Source organism: Rhinatrema bivittatum, unplaced genomic scaffold, assembly GCF_901001135.1.
Source record: "Rhinatrema bivittatum unplaced genomic scaffold, aRhiBiv1.1, whole genome shotgun sequence".
Taxonomy (NCBI): Eukaryota; Metazoa; Chordata; class Amphibia; order Gymnophiona; family Rhinatrematidae; genus Rhinatrema; species Rhinatrema bivittatum.
The window spans coordinates 83250-103274 of record NW_021820955.1 but is presented as its reverse complement, the minus strand read 5'-3'; the positions used below and the strand labels follow the sequence as shown (position 1 = coordinate 103274).

At 48.0% G+C, this 20025-nt stretch overlaps 1 protein-coding gene across 3 annotated transcripts in view; it reads right to left on the bottom strand.

Moving 5' to 3' along the window:
• The window catches only part of LOC115082327 (cell cycle and apoptosis regulator protein 2-like), a 100567-nt gene that overhangs the window by 14505 nt on the left and 66037 nt on the right, over nucleotides 1-20025 (bottom strand). For all 3 annotated transcript variants that reach the window (XM_029586564.1, XM_029586566.1, XM_029586565.1), the window contains exons 15-20: nucleotides 15092-15275; nucleotides 14632-14711; nucleotides 14188-14334; nucleotides 6859-6979; nucleotides 6053-6247; nucleotides 5588-5793 (exon numbers count right to left, since the gene is read on the bottom strand). In XM_029586564.1, the coding sequence (XP_029442424.1) occupies nucleotides 5588-5793; nucleotides 6053-6247; nucleotides 6859-6979; nucleotides 14188-14334; nucleotides 14632-14711; nucleotides 15092-15275 (933 nt within the window). The remainder of the gene's footprint in view (nucleotides 1-5587; nucleotides 5794-6052; nucleotides 6248-6858; nucleotides 6980-14187; nucleotides 14335-14631; nucleotides 14712-15091; nucleotides 15276-20025) is intronic.

Here is a 20025-nt window from a genome sequence, read left to right as displayed (position 1 = left end):
GTTGATGTGCCAGCGAGACTGGGCTGGGGACCAGTGTGCCTGCATGGTCTGAGACTGGCAAACCGCTCCCCAACCGGATAGGCTAGCATCCGTTGTGACTACCATCCACTGCAGGGTCCGAAGGGACATTCCACGGAGGAGGTGCTTGAGAGAAAGCCACCATTGTAATTCGCTGATGGTAGAGTCTGAAAGCGGGAGCTGCATCTGAAACTGCTCCGATACCAGCTGCCAACGAGCCAGCAAGGCTCTCTGTAACAGTCGCATATGTGCAAATGCCCAGGGGACCAGGTCGATTGTGGAAGCCATGGTCCCCAGGACCTGCAGATAATCCCACGCTGTGGGGAGAGGCATGGAGAGGAAGCCCTGGAGCTGATCCATCAACTTGAAAGCTCTCGAGTCCGGTAGAAAGACCTTGCTGACGCGGGTATCGAAGCGAGCCCCCAGGAACTCCAAGACTTGAGACGGATGGAGATTGCTCTTGGAGAAGTTGACTATCCAGCCTAGGGATGAGAGGAGAGTGAATACGCGGTCCACCGCCTGGCGGTATTGGTTAATCCAGGCCAAGTCGGAGACCCTATCGTCCAAGTACGGGTGGACCAGGACACCGTCCTTCCGGAGGGCTGCCGCCACCACCACCATCACCTTGGTAAACGTGCGTGGTGCCGTGGCAAGACCGAAGGGCAGGGCCCTGAACTGGAAGTGGACCCAAGATGTGGAACTGGAGGAACCTCTGATGTTCGGGACGGATCGGTATATGCAGGTATGCCTCCGTCAGATTGAGTGAGGCCAAGAATTCTCCGGGATGTACTGCCGCTATCACCGCCCGAAGAGTTTCCATCCAGAAATGGGGCACTTTGAGGGTTGACCCTCTTGATATCTAGGATGGGACGAAAGGAGTCGTCCTTTTTCGGGACCACGAAGTAGATTGAGTATTGGCCAGCGCCACGCTCTGCCACCGGAACCGGACAGATGGCCCCCAGCCTCTGATGTCTGAGAAGAGTCTGAGTCACCACGGCCCGCCTCCGGTGGCCGCATGGAGACACCATATACAAGTCCTGGATGTCGCGAGCAAACTCTAAAGAGTAGCCTTTGTCTATTGTTTCGAGGACCCACTGGTCCGACGTGATCTTGGCCCATTCCTCCACGAACAGGGATGTAAGTTGGGAACGGAGGGATGGGCCGGCGGATTCTCATTGGGAGGCGGGCTTGGATGCAGGACGGTGGGTAGCTGCATCTCGAAAGGGCCGACGGCATCGAAAGGACTGGGGCCAAGACTGGGCCCGAGAAGAATTTCCCCTAGGGAAGGCACCCCTTGCTCTAGGGTTATAGCGGCGTTGGCCCCAGAAGCGGGTATTAGTAGGGAAGAAGGATCTAGCCTGTTTCGGGCAGTCCTCGGGCAACTTATGACCTTGTTCTCCCCCAAGGATTTAATAAGCTGGTCCAGACCTTCACCGAAAAGCAACTTACCCTTAAAGGGGAGAGTTCCCAGCTGTGCCTTAGAAGACGAATCAACCGCCCAGTGTCAGAGCCAGAGGAGCCATCTGGACGATACCGCCGAAGCCATCGCCTTCACCCGGAACAAGTCGTATAGGGCATCCGCCCCATACGATATGGCGCCTTCCAACCTGCTCTGCCTCTGCAGACGGGAGGTCTTGTGTGCTGAGTAATTGTTGGACCCACCTAAGGCTTGCCCGCTGCATGAGACTGCTGCAGATGGACGCCCGAACACCCAAGGCCAGGACTTCAAAAATGCGCTTGAGATGGAATTCCAGCTTACGATCTTGGTCATCCCGCAAGGCCGTAGCCCCCACGACCGGTATGGTGGTATGCTTAGTGACCGCCGTCACAGAGGAGTCTACCTTAGGCATTCTCAATAATTCTAAACACTTCTCCGGGAGGGGATAACGTTTTTCCATGGCCCTCCCAACCCGGAGGCCCGCCTCGGGGGCCTGCCATTCCCTGAGAAGCATTAATTTGTGCATGGGATGGAAGGGAAAAGAGCACGGCAGGGCCCTGAACCCCACCAGGACCGGGTCCAAGGAAGCTGGCATCGCTGCCGAGAATTCGTCCACTGAGGGACAGTCAATTCCCAATTCCTGGGAGATGAAAGGGAGAAGAGGCTCCAATTCCTCCCTGCGGAAGAGATGGAGAACTCGAGGGTCATCTCCCTCCGGGGGGGGGGGGGGGGAGCATCAGTCAAATCTGGGTCTTAGTCCAGATCCTGGGCAGGCAGGGGGGCCGCAGGAGCTGGTGGGGGAGACAGGGGGGAGGAGCCCCCTGAACAACCCGGACCCGGGTCGCCCCCTGCCCATCAGGAGCCGCAGGGGAGAGGGACAGATAGACGAGGAACCTTGGCCAGAGGGGGGGGGCGCTTCTTCCAGCAAACTTGCTAAATAGGATTTGCGCAGCAAAAGCACAAAATCAGTGGAAAAACGGGTCCTAACGCCCCCCGGGGGGGTTCGGGGGTGGGGGGCTCAGGGTCTGGGAGAGGAGAGTGTGTGGGGTTCTAATCGGAGGGGGGGGGGTGCACCGAAAAAATTGGGTCAGGGGCTTCAGGGAACTCCGATAAAGAAACCGGAGAAAAATCCAAAATGGCCACCATTCCCGCAGTTTGACGGCCTAGGAATGGCGGGGGGAAACGTTTTGGCGGCTTGGTCCGGGTCCCGGAGGGCATCGGGACCTCGTAGGAACCTTTCCACCCCCCCCCCCCCCCCCGGTAGGCAGGTGAGTAGAGCCCTTCCCGCGAAAGCCTGACCGAGGAATCCCCGCAGGCTAAACACATCTGAGATCGTGGCATGGCTGCTGGGTGGGGGAGGGGCAGCACTAAAATAAGCTGATCTGCCAGTGCTGAAGGAGCGGAGACACAGAATGAACTGTGCACGCTCCCAATTCTTTCTCTCAAGCTGCAAAAGTAAGTAGGGAAGGCAGGAGCCTTCTGTTAATCCTGTCAGGGACTCCTTTTGGGTAAAATCCCCTTTTATTTAGTCTTGGGTTTTCTTTTTACAATGGTCCCTGTCAGCATCTACAAAACCATGGATCCCGATGAAGGGAGAGCAGTACAGAAGAGATGGAGAGAGAGAGAGCTGAACAAGGGACGTGACTGGCACCACCAATTTTCACCCCTGCAGCCGAGGACCACCGGGAAAAAGGGAGCCTAGGCTATATAAAACCAGGGACCAAGCCCCCCTAGGCGCCCGCAAGAGTGAGAAGACAGGGACTGTCTCCTGTGAAGGATCCACAGAGTTCACACTTTTTTTTTTCTTTTTTTTAAACAATAACTCAGAAATACTTGCTTGATCCAAACACGATAGACACAGAAGGGAAAAAAGCCCAGAAGGGACAAGCAGAAGTTAACAGGGAACCACAGGGTGAGCTGTTCCACCTGCTGGAGACAGACAAATATTGAAGGGCTACAGGGTAGGCTCTGTCCTGATATAGGATCCCCTTTCAGTTTTGGTCTGTCTCCACCTGCTGGAAAGGAGGCTCAACCCATGGTCTGGACTGATCCGGGTACGTACAGGGAACCACAGGGTAAGCTGTTCCACCTGCTGGAGACAGACAAATACTGAAGGACTACAGGATAGGCTCTGTCCTGATATAGGATACCCTTTCAGTTTTGGTCTGTCTCCACCTGCTGGAAAGGAGGCTCAACCCATGGTCTGGATTGATCCAAGTACGTACAAGGAACTGTCTTTTTTTTTTTTTTTTTTTTTTAACTAAAGACTAATAACAGACTGCAGGATTTTGCACCTCCACCATCTGCTGGAGACAGAGAAATACTGAAATACTGACAGACTGGGGGTGGCACCTCAGGGTATTGGGCAGAGTCAGTCAAAACATCTCTGTCTCCATCCCCTGGTGGGGAGGCAAAACCCAGGAGTCTGGACTGATCCGGGTACGTATAGGGAATGAAGGAATACATTTAAAATCATTCAAACCTCAAAAAGGCTGCAATTTTTACAACATTCTTAACTTAGTAAATACCAACTGAATTACTTTAGACAGCTGACCTTTTCCTTCTAACTCCTAAATTTCTTACCTTCTGCATTATAGGTCCCTTCACACATTCCAATCTCAACATCCAGGCATAGCCTAAGACAGTAACTTTTAAACAGCCATGCGGGCACACAAGTGCATGTATGTAATATGCCAGCTTGTGCTAATGGACTTGGCCATTTTATAACACACGCATGATTATAAAATAGGCTGTATGCACGTACATGTGCGTGCAAATGCTGCCTCTACTGATTAAGTGGGGGGGGGTTTTGGTACATATGCGCGCCAACACAATTACCAGTTTCCCCAGTTCGCTCAGATAAAGGATAGGACTTCCTAGCCCCCCCTAATTAACTAACCTACCTTTTACCCTGTTAGCCCCAATCCTTAAAACGCCGCTAACCTCTTTTAGTTTTTTTTGTTTCAAGACTTACATGCCCATCCATAGCAGAAGTAAAGTTACAGGGTAGGGGACACTGGCATGCATTTGTGGGTGCAAATACTTAAGTGCAGATTTCATTGAGAAATCTAGGAACACCCATGCCCCACCCAGACCATGCCTATGCCCCACCCCTGTTTTGCAAAACGTTTTGTGTGCATGTGCTGGGTGATATGCGTGAACTCGCACGCTTTTTAAAACCTGCGCAGCGTGCACTGGCTGATTTCTGAGCATATCTGCCAGCTTTGGTGCGTGTTGGGCTTTTAAAATTCCCCTTTAATTATTTTTGGATTTCCTATTCTGAGTATCTTTATTTTAGTAGAGTTCAACACTAACCTTTTCGGTTTCAACCAACACATTAATACCGTTAATTTCTATTAACTTCCAGGGTCAATCTCTGTCTCCTTATTTAGTAGAATTTCCAACTGTATATCATCTGCATACAAATATCGTTCTATACCCAATGACCTAATAATACTCCTCAAGGGTTGCAAAAAAACCACTGAATAGAAGGGGAAAGTGACGACCCCTGTGGAGCCCCCACTCTCAATCTGCTTCACTTGGGCCAAAACACCACCTGATAAGATTTCCCCCTTAAAAATGAGGTAAGCCAATGCAATGCTTTTCCCTGGATACTAATCCCGTATCATCTCTGTATCAAAATAAAATGACTCACTAACTCAAAGGCTGATGTTAAATCTAGCAATGCCAACATTTCACCCCCCCCCCCACCATAACCTACACAACATATCTTCCATACCTTAAACCCTTCCAAAATCTCCCCTGGTATGAATCCAGTAATTCCCCATCCTCCAAATAATACGTTAACTGCCGAGTTACTGTTTTTCCTAAAAGCTTTACCAGGAATTCTTACCATCAAGATTCACTTTCTTCAACAAGGGAGTCAGAATAGTTGGCATAATACCTTCCATTAAGGAAGTATTAATAACCTGTAATATATATTTTAACCCTGAGTCTGGTAGGGTGTTCATCAAGCTTGCTGGGTAAGGATCTAAAATACAATAAGTAGAGCTAACCTGGAAAAGAAAATATTTAAGGTCAAAGAAACAGAGTGGTCCAAAACACTTCAAACATGCTCTGTAAGCAGTCTGCTTCAGGGGAAAACCACCAGCCTGCTCCAGCCCCACTCACCTTCTCAATTATTTTCTGGATCTCTTGCTGCAGAGGGCTCAGCCGCTTGCTGTTCTCCTGCAGCTGCCTCTGGAAGTAGGATTTCTGCTTTTCAGCAGCTTTAACCTGCTGCGCCATCTCAGCTACCTGCTTCTGCATGTCCTGGAAATCAGAGGTCATGGTCTTGTTTGTGGCCTCCACTGTAGACACTCGTAACTGGGCCTCCACTGCCAGTGAGAAACAAAAGAACTCGTGCTAGCAATCAAAGCCCCATGAAAATCCTCACCTTCCCCAAGAAACTGAGCTCCGCATGGACTCTCCCCATCTCCATGAAACCAAGCCCACCCCCCCCCCCCCACCACAACAGACCCTCATAAAAGAATCTAGATGACTCCTCTCCAGTAAAAACCCAAAGGTGAGACAGTTGGAAAGGAGAAGAATTCGTCCACCCTATCTTATTTGCACACGGTGCTTCCCAGCACTTACCTAGTTTGTTTTCCAGAGAATGGATTTTATTCTCTAGCTGTAAACGTCCATTTTCTGTCTGCTCCGTTTTTTCCAGCAGGTTTCTCACATTTATCAGTGTGCCATTATAAGGCAGCAGATCCTGCTGCTCTGCTGGTGCTTGCTGCACTGCTGGGACTGCAGGCCCTGATGTGGGAGGAAGGAGAGAAAGGTTTCCTGCAAGAGAGAAATGAGAGTTAAATGTGTTCCCTTTTGCCATCCAGTTAATGGAACACTATGCAGGAAATCTGTCCATCTGACACCCACATGGAATGCACCTTCCTGCTCTATCCACTTCCCTTCTATAGTAATCTGGGCCAGCTTGGTTTCTATAAAATTTGCAGAATTAAAGATGACTTTCACTGAAGCAAAAGGAAACAATTCCATCTCCATGTTCTCTGATGTCTGAAACACCCTCTTCAGCTCATCCCACGCACCATGTCTGCCGAGGGCATTAAAACTGTACTATCAGCAGCACAGGGATTATGAGATTAGATGAGTGGCTAGATCTGATCACTCAATATGTCTGTTACTTCTGCACTTTGCCTCACACAGTCATTCCACCCCTGTAGGGACCAGCCAACTTGCAGTCTATAGGAGGACATTCACATTCCATGTTCAAATTTTAGGCTTCCCTTTACATACATATTCTTGCATATTTCTTTTTGGGCAGATGTGAAGGCACATGTCAGCATGAACGTGGTGTGAAACGAAAGTGGCTGTGTACTAAGGGGGAAAGTTGAGTAGAGCTCTTAGCATTCCTGGTTATAATCTGAATCTCCACCTACCACAGAGGCCATCCTCGGGGATGTGTTCACTGCTATTAACATCCAAGTTTTCCTGGTTGAACTGGAGAGTCCTGTAATAGCATACATACCGTGGCACCACCTTATTCACCAAAATCTTGACCTGTGACCAAAACATACAGATACCTGAGTGAAGGAATACTTGCAGCACTATTGTGGGTTTAGACATTTTACTAAAGGAAAATTGGTTCTTACCTAATTTTCATTTCTGTAGTACCACAGATCAGTCCAGATTCCTGGGTTTTGCCGCCCTGCCAGCAGATGGAGAAAGTTTTACTGATGCTGCTACTTTACCACATGTTCCACGTGCAGTTCCTCAGAATTAATCTGTACCCAAGCAAAAATTTGAACCACCAAAAATTTAGAAAACTTTAACACACTCTTCAACAATACTGTACTTCATGCTACAAGCAGACAACTCTCCCCTTCAACAGCATGGGCAGGTTCTGGACTGATCCGTGGTACTACAGGAACAAAAATTAGCAGAACCAATTTTCCTTTCCCTATACGAACCCAGATCAGTCCAGACTCCTGGGATGTACCAAAGTTCCTCAGGGTGGGACCTGGAGAGTCCCGCTCACAGAACACTTTCACCAAAAGATGGGGAACCCATATCTCCCACATCTTGGCGATAGTGCCTTGCAAAAGTATGTAGCCTCTTCTCAGTCACAGATCTTAAGAGGAAGCATCTTCCTCCTCTCCTCCCGCCTCCCTCCCTCAGCCCCCCTTTCTTTCCTCCTCCCCTCCGAATAGCTCCCTCTGCCACTTAACCACTGCATATATATTTATATATTCCTTGTATATAATCCTCGACATTTTTAACCTGTTGCATATAACCCTTTTTGTTTTTTGTTTTTTTACAATCACTTATAAATTCCTCTGTATAATGAAACCTTCATACTCTTTCACCCCTACCCCTCTCTGGTACCCCTCTTATCTCTACCTATCTCTGTCTCCTTCCACTTCTTAGCTTTCTTGTAACTTTGCTTTCTGCTTCTGGGTTAAGTAACCCAAGTTCTATGTAAACCGATGTGATATGTTTTATGAATGTCGGTACAGAAAAGCTCTAAATAATTAAAATAAATAAATAAAATGTAGCGACTTCCCAGTCACTGTCCTGAAAATCTCCTGAGGAGAAATAAGCTGAGCTTCCACCCACGAGGCCACCTGAGAACGCGTAGAATGAGCACGCAAACCCTCCGGAACCGGACGACCACTAGTAATGTAAGCGGAACCAAAAGCCTCCTTAAGCCACTGTGCAATAGTAGTCTTTGATGCTTTGAAACTTCTATTCAGACTGCTCCACGGGACAAAAAGGTGATATGACCTCCTGAAGTCATTAGTTACCTTGAGATACCTTAACAAAGCTCTCCTCACATCTAACAACTAGAGCTCCCTCATATGAGGAGCAGAGGCATCCACCTCCGGAAAAGCTGAGAGCTCTACTGTTTGATTCAAGTGAAACGCCAATACTTTAGGTAAAAAGGAAGGTACTGTCCTCAACAACACCCCCGAGTTCAAAATCTGAAAGAATGGATCACAGCAAGACAAAGTTTGCAACTCAGATATTCTCCTAGCCGAACATTCAGCCACCAGAAAGACAACATTAAGAGTCAAATCCTTAAGTGTCGCCCTTTGGAGCAGTTCAAAGGGAATCTCACACAAACCTCTGAGGACAAGATTAAGATTCCAGGATGAATAAATCCTCCGTATCAGCGGACGTAAATTCTTTGTCTCTTTAAGGAACCAAATAACATCTGGATGGGTAGAAATAGTACAGCCTTCTATTTTGCCACAAAGACAACCCAGAGCTGCCACCTGGACTTTAAGAGAGCTGAAAGACAACCTTTTGGCCAGACCTTCTTGAAGAAAAGACAAAATGTTAGTGCTTGGATTGGATGTTTGAGGTAGTTGTGGATGAATCCTTGGGCCGGTGGCAGATGACCACGCCCCTGGGGGAAGATCCCGAGAGGGACCACAGGTCAGGCTCAGAGTATGGAGACAGACACACACTAGTTCTTTTATTAAACAGTATGTTGAACCACCAGAGGTGGCAGTAGTGAGCTGGAAGTGCCCAGCAGGGCTGTAGTCCCTCAGGTACTGGAACAGCGATCCTGGATAACTGAGCTGTAGATAAACTGAATTTAGTGAGTAGGCAGGGTATGCAGAGTTCAGGAACAGAGCCTTGATGGTAACACTCACACAATAGTCTCTAGAAGTAGTCCAGGTGTTGGAATAGGTTAGGTCCTCGAGGAGCGAGTACCTGGTTCCAGAGAAAGCTCTGAGAGAGAGAAGATAACTCACTGATGTAGTAGGCAGCAATGACTTCCAGGCAGAAAGGGTATTCAGCAACCAGTCCGGGAACATGGGCCCTCGAGGAGCGAGTGCCGGTTCCTGACTGTGACCTGAAAAACAAAGAGAAAGCGAAGCCCCCGAGGAGCGGATACCCCTGGTAAATCCAAGGAGGCAGAGTAGCTTAGGTAGAGTAACCCTTGCTAACTCGATTAGTTAGCAATTTCTAAGACCTTATATATCCGGTACTGATTATATCATCTCAGGGGGACGCCCATGAGGCTCCCAAGAGTTTTCTTCGGGGCCAAAACCTTCCCACTTTAGAAGGTATTCAAAAGTATTGCCTCTCTTACAAACATCCAGGACCTCTTCAACTTTGAATTCTAAGTCGTCTTCTGCATTGATGACAGGTGGATCTTGAGGTTTGGAAGAAAATTCGCTGAGTATGAGTGGTTTCAGAAGTGAAACGTGGAAAGCATTATGGATGTTGAGACCAGGTGGTAGTTTCAGACAGTAGGAGACTTTGCCAATACACTGAAGGACTGAGAATGGTCCCACGAGGCGAGGAGAAAACCGAGAGGAGGGTAGCTTAAGTCTGAGGTGCTTGGTTGACAACCAGACCTTTTCTCCTGGTTTGAAGACTGGGGCTTGCAAATGGTGCGCATCGTAGTACTTCTTAGCACAGTCACTCACTTTGATCAGCATGTCCTTTGTCCGAACCCACAGTTTATGGATATCATCAGCAGTGGATTGAGTTGCTGGGAACATCACTGAGCGTTTCAGTGGAGGTGGCAGTGTTGGAGAACGTCCATAAACCACTTCAAAAAGTGATAATCCAGTAGATGTTGCTGGATGAGAGTTGATGGCAAATTCAGCCTATGGAAGAAATTCGGTCCAGTTGTTCTGTCGTGACGTGACATAGGCTCGCATGAACTGCTTCATGGTACGATTCATCCGCTCCGTTTGGCCATTTGACTGCGGATGGTAGGCTGAAGTAGAGTCTAGAATGATGTCGAACAACTTGCACAAGGCCTTCCAGAATCGTGCCGTGAATTGGGACCCACGGTCAGATATGATGTGAGAAGATAGTCTATGGAGGCGGAATATGTGCTTTATGAAGAGCTTTGCAAGCTCCAAGGCTGAGGGTAGGCCAGGGAGCGCCACAAAGTGTGCCATCTTGCTAAATCGATCCACAGTCACCTAGATGGTATTCATTCCTCCGGAAGAAGGTAAATCGACTACAAAGTCAGTAGCGATGTGCGACCAGGGCTGATCCAGAACTGGCAGTGTTGCATCTGACCCCACGGTTGTCCAGAAGCAGGTTTGTTCTTAGCACAATTGGTGCAGGATGCCACGTAGGAATAGGTATCCTTTTTGATAGTAGGCCTAAAAGCCTTCAAGCTGGTGGGTTGGGACCAATTCTTGATACTTTCAAGCTTGTGAGGGTCCATTTGGAAGCCTTCTTTTGACATGATGTAGCCTAGAAAAGGCACTGAGTCTTTGTGGAATTCACACTTAGAGAGTTTGGCGTACAGCCGGTGTTCATGAAGACGGTAGAGTACTTGCTGGACGTCTGTAATGTGGGTGTCCAAATCCTGGGAGAAGATGAGTATATCGTCCAGGTAGACCACAACGTTCTTATACAGCAGATCCCGCAAGATGTCATTCATCATATTTTGGAAAATGGCGGGTGCACTGCACAACCCGAACGGCATTACTAGATACTCGAATTGGCTGTCTCACGTATTGAAAGCTGCTTTCCATTCATCGCCGCTCCGAATGCGAATGAGGTTGTAGGCCCCCTTCAGGTCAAGCTTTGAAAATATCTTGGCCCCTTGCAGCCGGTCAAACAGCTCGATAATCGATACATGGGCCTAGGGTACCGTCCTTCTTCTCCACAAAAAAAAAAAAAGCCTGCGCCGGCTGGCGACTTTGATGGTCAGATAAAGCCCTTCTGGAGATTTTCTTCAATGTATTCCGACATTGCTTTATTCTTAAGAGCTGAAAGAGAGTACACTCTTCCCTTCGGTGGCTCAGTGTTGGGCTTCAGTCTTATGGCACAGTCATAGGGCCTATGTGGAGGAAGAATGTCAGCTGCTTCTTTGGAGAATACATCCCTGAAGGATGCATATTGGGGAGGCAGCCCTGGCATCACTGGAGTCGTAGGCATGCACAAGATAGGTGAAATCTCCTGAAGACACCTCCCATGACATTCTGGGCCCCAGCGGGAGAGCTCCAAGGCTGCCCAGTCAAATTGGGGTTGGTGCATTTGTAACCAGGGTAACCCCAGGACGATAGGGTGCATGGCCTTTTCCAATACAAAGGAGAGAGATTCTGTATGGAGAGCTCCGGTGCGGAGAGTAACTGAAACGGTTTGGCAAGTCACGTCTTCCGGTAAGGGTTCTCCACAAATTTAGGATAACAGTAGTGGATCTTTCAACTTGATGAGGGAGATCTTCAAATATTCCACTAGTCGTCTGAGAATGAAGTTGCCTCCTGCCCCTGAGTCCACCAGGGCAGGGGTCTGAACCGTGATTGGTCCGTAGATCAAAGAGACTGGAAGAGAAAGCGGAGGAGAAGTTGCAGTATGGCCTAAGAACGGTCCTTCTGCAGGACTTAGGCCCTGTCCGATCTCCGGACAAATGGGGCATGCAGAGCCATCATGGCCGGACTTGACCACAGTACATGCAGAGGCCGCGCTTCTTCCGAATTCTTCTCTCTTTGAAAGTAAAATGTCCATGACCAAGTTGCATCGATTCATCTTTATCCACAGCAGGAATTACTGGAACCATCCGAGGTGCAGATATAGAATTAGCCTGTTCCAACCCAGGTAACACCTTAGGCCAGAGTTCCTTCACCTTGGATAGTCGTCTTTTTGGTGACCGCCGAAATTGCAGCATAGACTTTAGTAAGGGCAAAAAGTTCTAACGTCTGTTCCGACAATGGATAAAGCTTCGCCATGGCCATTCCCACCTGTAAGCTGGAATCGGGAGCTCCCCACTCTGCTTCCACCAGCTTCCTTACCGATTTATGATATGGCAAGCCTATCGGGGATCCCGCATCCCATCCAGGACCGGATCCGCACCCTCCAAATCAGAGTCCTCATGGAGAATTTTAACCCAAGCACCTGAATCGCCTGAGGAAGTAAGGCATCTAGCTCTTCCTTCCTAAAAAGACGGACAACCTTTGGGTCATCCCCTTCAGGAACTGGGATTCCCTCTGGTCCACCCCCCTGACCCATACCTCCTGCCACTGGTAAATCCAGGCCAGGAGGCCTCCCTGTCCCAACTGGGTCATCGTCAGAATCATCCAACTCATCTCTACCTGACCCTGATCCCAAAAGAGGACCCAACAATCTGGTCAGAGGAAACATGTTTTCTAATAGAACGATCCTGCCTTGGCTCTACAGCACACCCTTCAGGTGACTGGGACTGAGAATCCACACCAGCACAAGCTGCCTGCTGCTTGGCAAGATAAGCCTCATGTAGCAGCAACACAAAATCCGCTGAAAACCGTGCTGATATCCCAGCCCCCGCCGGATAGGAGCTAGGGACGACAGGTATGAGCCCCTCTACCAAGTCTGAATTCCCTGGTCGCGCTTGGAGACAAAACGGGCCGGAGACAAACTTGGGGGAACATCTCCCTCCCCGATGGTGCAGGAATGGCTGAAAGCAAATCCAAAATAGTCGCCGTTCCTGCGCTGAGCGGGAAGGGTTCGGCACCCCAGCTCAAACCCCAGAGCAACGCAGGAGTGGGAGCAGTGGTCCTCCAACACTTTTTCATGCTTGCTGGGCCCTCAGAGGTACCCTCCCCGCCCTCAGAACATCCAGTGCACAAACCAAGCAGGTTGAGACGCAACCGCACCGAGCTGCATGCACAGCAAGCTGGCCCGCGGCCCATCGCGATCATGGAGAAAGCTGCCTGAGAGCACAAAAGGGGGAAAAAAACCTACCGCAGCACAAGATTAGCCCCAAATATAAAAAATAAACACACCAGCCATCAAAGCAATAAGGAGGAAGCTGCCCGCACAGCAGAGCTGTGTTACTGCCTTAAGCTCTTTTTTTTTAAACTTATTCCTCTCCCCAAAACTGGGAAACAGAGGCTTCAAAGAGGATTAGACTGCCTCAGATTAAAAGAATATCCTGAGCTTGCAGCCGCTTCAGCAGCCTTGTGAAGGGGAGGGATCTGGACAATCAGATTTACACCCCACGGGAGCACGGACCGAGCACTCAAAAGAGTCACCAACCCTCAGTTTGTCCACCTCAACCGGACAGGGAAGAACCCACTAGGATTCAAACACACACACACACCCCCGGAGGAAGGCTAAAAAAGAAAAAATTGTCCAGACTGCAGAACTGCAGGTTTTGCACCATCTACCATCTGCTGGAGACAGAAATACTGAGGAACTGCAGGTGGCACTCATGGTAAAGTAGCAGCGTCAGTAAAATTTTCTCTGTCTCCATCTACTGGCAGGGAGGCAAAACCCAGGAGTCTGGACTGTTCTGGGTACTTACAGGGAATTATGTTTTTTTACTAAAGATGCTGCACCAGTGCAGCATCTTTAGTGAGTTATGAATCCCTCAGCACTCTATAACATCATATATTCTCCCCAAAGAGTTGGAACTCCACCACACAGAGACAAGGCTAGTGACCCCACAGCCAGGTGGATTTTCAGGATGTCTGCAATGAACATACATAAGATACATTTGTATATCCTGGGTCTCCAATGTATGCAAAAGTATTTCACGTGTATTCATTGTGGGGCCACCAGGAGATGTTTGGGAAGCTCTGATCAAACATACACAAATTTACCTGCTGAACCAAAGTTAGAACATACAGCTTTCTGCTTCCAACAAGACAGAATTCAATAGTGGCTTCCTCAGGGCATCAGTGAGAGTCGGGGGGACTTGAAGTGTTAGAAACGGATGAATAAAGGAAGAAATAGCAAGTGGGGCAATAGCTGTGGAGTTTTTGTGCAGCAGATTATCCAGGCAGCAGGATTTATGAGCTATGCAGTACCTGCTCTGTAGAGAGGTGTAGCCCCAACGTAAGGAAGAGTTTTTCCAGATCCCGTCTCTGAATGTAACCACAAAAATTCTGGTCAAAGTAGACAAAGCCTAGAAGAGCTTCCAAGGGGAGGACTGCGGTTGGTGAGGAGTCTTTCTCCTGTAAAATAAAGCCACCCCAAAAACACAAGAACATACATTATCATATATGTTTTTGCAATGGGCAGGATATTCTTCAAGGTTGGGTTCACACATAATACATGAAGATGCTAATCTGATCCAAAGCACCAACTTGACAAGACAGCTTTCAAAACCAGCACCCGTCTCAGTAAACACTCAGCCAGAGCTCTCCATCACCAAGCTGCAGATCAAGCAAGAGGCCACATAACAGACTAACAAGCTACAGAATACATTGTACAGAAGATGCTGTATCAAAAGGATTAAGAAACTCACTGACCATCTCATGATGAGAAGAAATCTCCATTTCTGACTGATTTGAAGCATTCGACTTCAGCTCAGCATCTTCCAGTTTACAGCCTGAAATGAAACAAGGCTATTTTTTAACTGGATGACTTTTGAGAAGAGTTGGTATATCTCTAGCAATATTAAATCTACTTCATTAACCCTTCACACACCAGGAACCGAAAACAATGATAGAAGACTCCAAGTAAGCAGTAAAAATACAAGATGCTCAACAGTCATGAATCGGAGAAAATGATAGAAATTTACAGAATAAAGTTCAGGTTCTATTATTTATTTATTTCATTTATAACATTTTTCTGCCATTTCTGGAGATAGAAAATGGCTCTTTTCAGCTGTCTAATCCTTGAAAGAACACTCCATGGGTAATGCTCTGAAAAACTGAACTGCATTTTAGTAATATTTGCCCTAGCTGTCCTCTGGTAAAATAAGCATACCAAAGCCATCCTGTTCTTCCTCCTCTTCCAAGTGCAAGACATCATCATCGAGGCTCAACATGCAGAGCTCGTCAGCGGAATCTGTGGTGGTGACTCTCTCTCTGGGTGGGGCCTCCTTCTTGGAGGCTACATTGCCATTGTCTGTCTTCAGCACCGACGACTCCATGCTCTCCACCGTCTCCAGCTGAGGGGGTGGGGGAGAGGAAAGAGAACGTGAGATGCCTCCTGGCATGACTGGAACATGAGCCATGGGACACTGCCCAGCATGACTGAAGCAATGGCTAACGGGTGCTGCTGACATTAATCACCTAAGCAAAGCTTACATCAATTTTGGGCACAACCATTATATGGTGCTATCATCTAATGTTTACCCATAATGCCTCTCTCAAGCGATGGCAATTTATGGTATCAAAGTGTCCTTGTTTATTTGGTTGGGGTTTTATTTTAATAATATGCTCCTACTTTGGGGAAGATTATATGTAACAAAACACTGCATAGGTCAGAACAGTCATTCAATTCCTGAAACCCTTATTTTATCTAAAGTACAAAATATAAACTGTGTCAGAATGTCGTATTGTACAGACCTTGCTTTTCTAGAAGAAATAGGCCATGGGAGTCCGCCATCTTTGAGGCAACCTGTTACAAACCTTGTCTGATTGTAGAAACTTACAGGCCGATACAGTACGGTGCGCTCCGGTGGAACGCACTGTTATCCCAGGTTTGGACGCGCAATTTTGACGCGCTAGCTTTACCCCTTATACAGTAAGGGGTAATAGCGCGTCAAAAACGCGTGTCCAAACCTCCCCCCCCCCCCCCGAAACTAATAGCACCCACAACATGCAAATGCATGTTGATGGCCCTATTAGTTATTCCCGCGTGATACAGAAAATAAAATGTGCAGCCAAGCCGCACATTTTACTTTCAGAAATTAGCGCCTATCCAAAGGTAGGCGTTAATTTCTGCCGGCGCCAGGGAAGTGTACAGAAAAGCAGAAAAAACTGCTTTTCTGTACACCCTCCGACTTAATATCATGGCGATATTAAGTCGGAGGCCCCAAAAATTAAAAAAAAGTAAAAAATTAAAAAAAAAAAAAATCGGCCTGCGGCCCGTAAGACGGACACTCAATTATGCCGGCGTCCGTTTTCCGAACCCGTGGCTGTCAGCGGGTTTGAGAACCGATGCCGCTCCTGACAAAAAGGAGGTGCTAGGGACGCGCTAGTGTCCCTAGCGCCTTTTACCGCGGGCCCTAATTTACATAGGCCACTCTCCTGAATTTCACGCCCAGGAGAGTGGCCTGTGCGCGCGCAGGGAGAGCGGGCACTCGCCAGCTCTCCTGCGCATTTTTCTGTATCAGCCTGTCAGTGCTTGAACAAATCAATATTCATGCATACCTTATATTTTCTTAGATAAAACTAGTGTTGTTGCCAAGTTAGTTCACTCGAGCATGTAAATAAAGATTAACAAACAAAAATGATAGAGTGATTGCCTTGTTATTGAACTAACAATATATTTCCTGACTAGCTTTCGGGAGTTAGCACTTCCTTCCTAATGCCCAAACAAGGATTTAGGTTTTTTGTACCTCACGATCAGAAATAGTTGCACTGCTTCTCTGTCACCTTATCACTGTAACACAGAGGTTCCGAAACTATGGCCAGAGGGCTGGATGTGGCCCTTGGCTGAATTCCATCTGGCCCATAGCAGTAAAGACAGAAGAAGCTTGATTTGGCCTGCAGTAATAGTGACAGGATTACAGTCCACTACTTCCACAAACTCAGCTAGATACTTGAAATCAGAAGTACAAGTGACAGCATTTCACAGCAGCATGGGCAGGGCATGACCACCACTGATCGGCTGCATCATATCATACATTGCTGATATTTGTGCTGCTTGGGCCAAAGACAGGGAAGAGAGGCTGCAGCACAGCCATAAGGAGTTTTTAGTCACTGTGGTGGAAGGTGCAGGTTATAGGGAATAAGGCAATGGTGAACCAATCTGTGAATTCTGTGGGGTTGCCAGGGAAAGCCAGACAAGAATGGGGGTTCCCAATCGCACCACCTTCTCTTAGGAGCTGTTGAGGAGGGAGGCATGGACACCACTCCCCTAAGGATGCAAGCTTTGGAGGCACTGAGAGCAGAAATCCTCTTTATTATAAACCAAATATTAAGACAGAGTATCTCTCTGATGGATTAGGGTCTCCAGGGAGTTATTTGTTCATACCACGAACAAGGCACATTGCAAGAGAGGAGGGAATGAGTGCATGGGGGGTGTGAGTGAGAGATTGTGAACTACACACAAACACATCATTCTGCCATCCATCCGCCTGTCTCCCCACCCCCTGGGTGGGTAGATACTGGGGCAGGAGGCAAGGCTGCTGGGGTTGCTAAATTTGGAGAAATCTATAATTATTATTACGGACGCTATCTGCCAAACCCGTACATCCCTGAGAATCTTGATGCCTGCCTTCCCTTTTCCCCAGCATTTCAAATCACTGAAAGGGTCAGCTATGGGCCCCTGCCCCCCCCCCCAAAAAAAAAAAAACCCCTTCTAAGCAAATTCCATAGGATGTCCCTCCCTACCTCCCTACTGGCTCAGCAAACTCTAAGGAGGCCCTCCTGGCCCTCTCAGTGATTTGAAATATCCTATGTGGCCCTTCTCTTGAAACGTTTGACCCCTACTCTAACACATCAAACCCCCCCTCTTCTCCTTCACATTACCCTTATCTTTTATAATTCACTTACATTTTTTGGCAATGCCTTTTGTTCATTCTGCTCAGACCTGTGCAAGTGCATGCAAACTTCTAAAAACTACTCAAGAATGTTTTTAAGTTAGTTCAATACAAAGATAATTGCCATGTTTTGGTTTTTTTTGTTTGTTTGTTAAGCTTTAATTCCAGGAACTGGCAAGACATCTTTCTTTCCCAAACTTTCTTGCCAATAAGGCCTCATGAACTGGAGCAAATCCCTACTTCTCAATAGTATTGCTCTAGGTCTTGAGGTTATGGGTAAAAATACAGAAGAACATAAGAAAATGCCACACTGGGTCAGACCAAGGGTCCATCAAGCCCAGCATCCTGTTTCCAACAGTGGCCAATCCAGACCATAAGAACCTGGCAAGTACCCAAAAAAAGTCTATTCCATGTTACCATTGCTAATGGCAGTGGCTATTCTCTAAGTGAACTTAATAGCAGGTAATGGACTTCTCCTCCAAGAACTTATCCAATCCTTTTTTTAAACACAGCTACACTAACTGCACTAACCACATCCTCTGGCAACAAATTCCAGAGTTTAATTGTGCGTTGAGTAAAAAAGAACTTTCTCCGATTAGTTTTAAATGTGCCCCATGCTAACTTCATGGAGTGCCCCCTAGTCTTTCTACTATCCGAAAGAGTAAATAACCGATTCACATCTACCCGTTCTAGACCTCTAGACCTACTGGGATAGTCATCTTCTTAATGACTGATGAGACTATCGCATCCACCTTTGGCAGCCTCAAGGTCTCTTTCGTCAACAGGTACAACGTCGCTATTCCCTACTGACCTTCAAGCCGGCCTCTGGAGAATCCCACTCCCAGTTCACCAGTTTTTTTCACCTTCTTGGACAATGGAAAAGCCTTCGGCGGACCCCGCAGTCCAACCAGAACCAGGTCCATGCCCTCTTTATCAGAATCCTCCTGGATAACCTTGATCTCAACTCTTCCTTCCAGAACAACTGGACAACCCTTGGGTCATCTCCTTCCATAACCGGTATCTCATCCAGATCACCCACATCCTTACTTGTCCACGGGTCACCAATTGAATCACCCTCAGCAAGGTCCTCTCTTGGATCACCTCCCATCACTTGCGGATCATCTGAATCCTGTAAAACCTCAGTATCATTATTCCTCCCACAAGGGATGCACCAGCCCCAGGTGACAAAGCAAGGCTCCTGATCCCCCAGCCGTGGTCAACTTGGGCTTCTTTGAGGAACTTAGTGGCTTTAAGGGACACTGCAGCTTCCCCCCTGCTTCCAGCCTGGCTAAATAGGCTTTGTGTAGAAGCAGAACAAAGTCTGCTGAAAATTCCTTTGGATCCACACCTGGTTCTTCATCCAGATCCCCCCCCCCCCCCCCACCTTCAAAATAGTCCCCCGATGACTGCAACATCGGGGAAAGTGGAGGAGGGGAATCCCCGGACCCTGCAGGTGCTGCTGCTTGTATGCGTCTCAGCAAAAACTGCTGCAATCTCAGTCCCACCAGGAGCATCTGTCAAGGGCCCTGCCGATCAAGTGACCCTCCGTCTCTCTGCAACCTCCAAGAAGGTTCCCTCACTTCCAGAGGAACAGACACTACAAAGCATGGTCACATTAAGCTGACTGCGTCGTGAGCTACAAACCCGACAAGCTCTGCCACAATTAGAAGGCAGTATGGCGCCATCGAGCCTACTACGTGGGCACACGCACACAAGCCGAGTGCTGGAGAAAATCCTGCAACGATCTTGGTCTCCACTTCTGATGAGCCCCGGATTCCCCAGCTTCGTTGGGAATGCAAACACAAACTTCTCACCCCACAGCAATCATTGCCCAGCAGCAGTTCGGCCACTTCCTTTTTATTTGTATTTATTTGATTTTAAAGAAGCCACATCATTCGAAGAAAAAACCTACCCCAGAGGAAAAAAGGGTATACTTTCCTGCTGTTAGCCTTCAGCATGGAGTAGAAGTCCTTCGAGGGAAAGAGGGAGCCAGGACCCCTGGCTATCATGTCCCCAGGATGTTGCAGTCAGAAACAGTCCAAGGATTACCAACCCCCCACTTGCCCAGCTCCACCTGAGGGATGGTCCTTGAAGGCACCTAACACCTCAGGGAGCACTCCAAGCTGATTTCTGGCTCTAGAAAATACTCTCTTTCCTATTCTACATTTTTTTTAAACTACTCTTTCAGACTGCAGGTTTGCACCTCTAC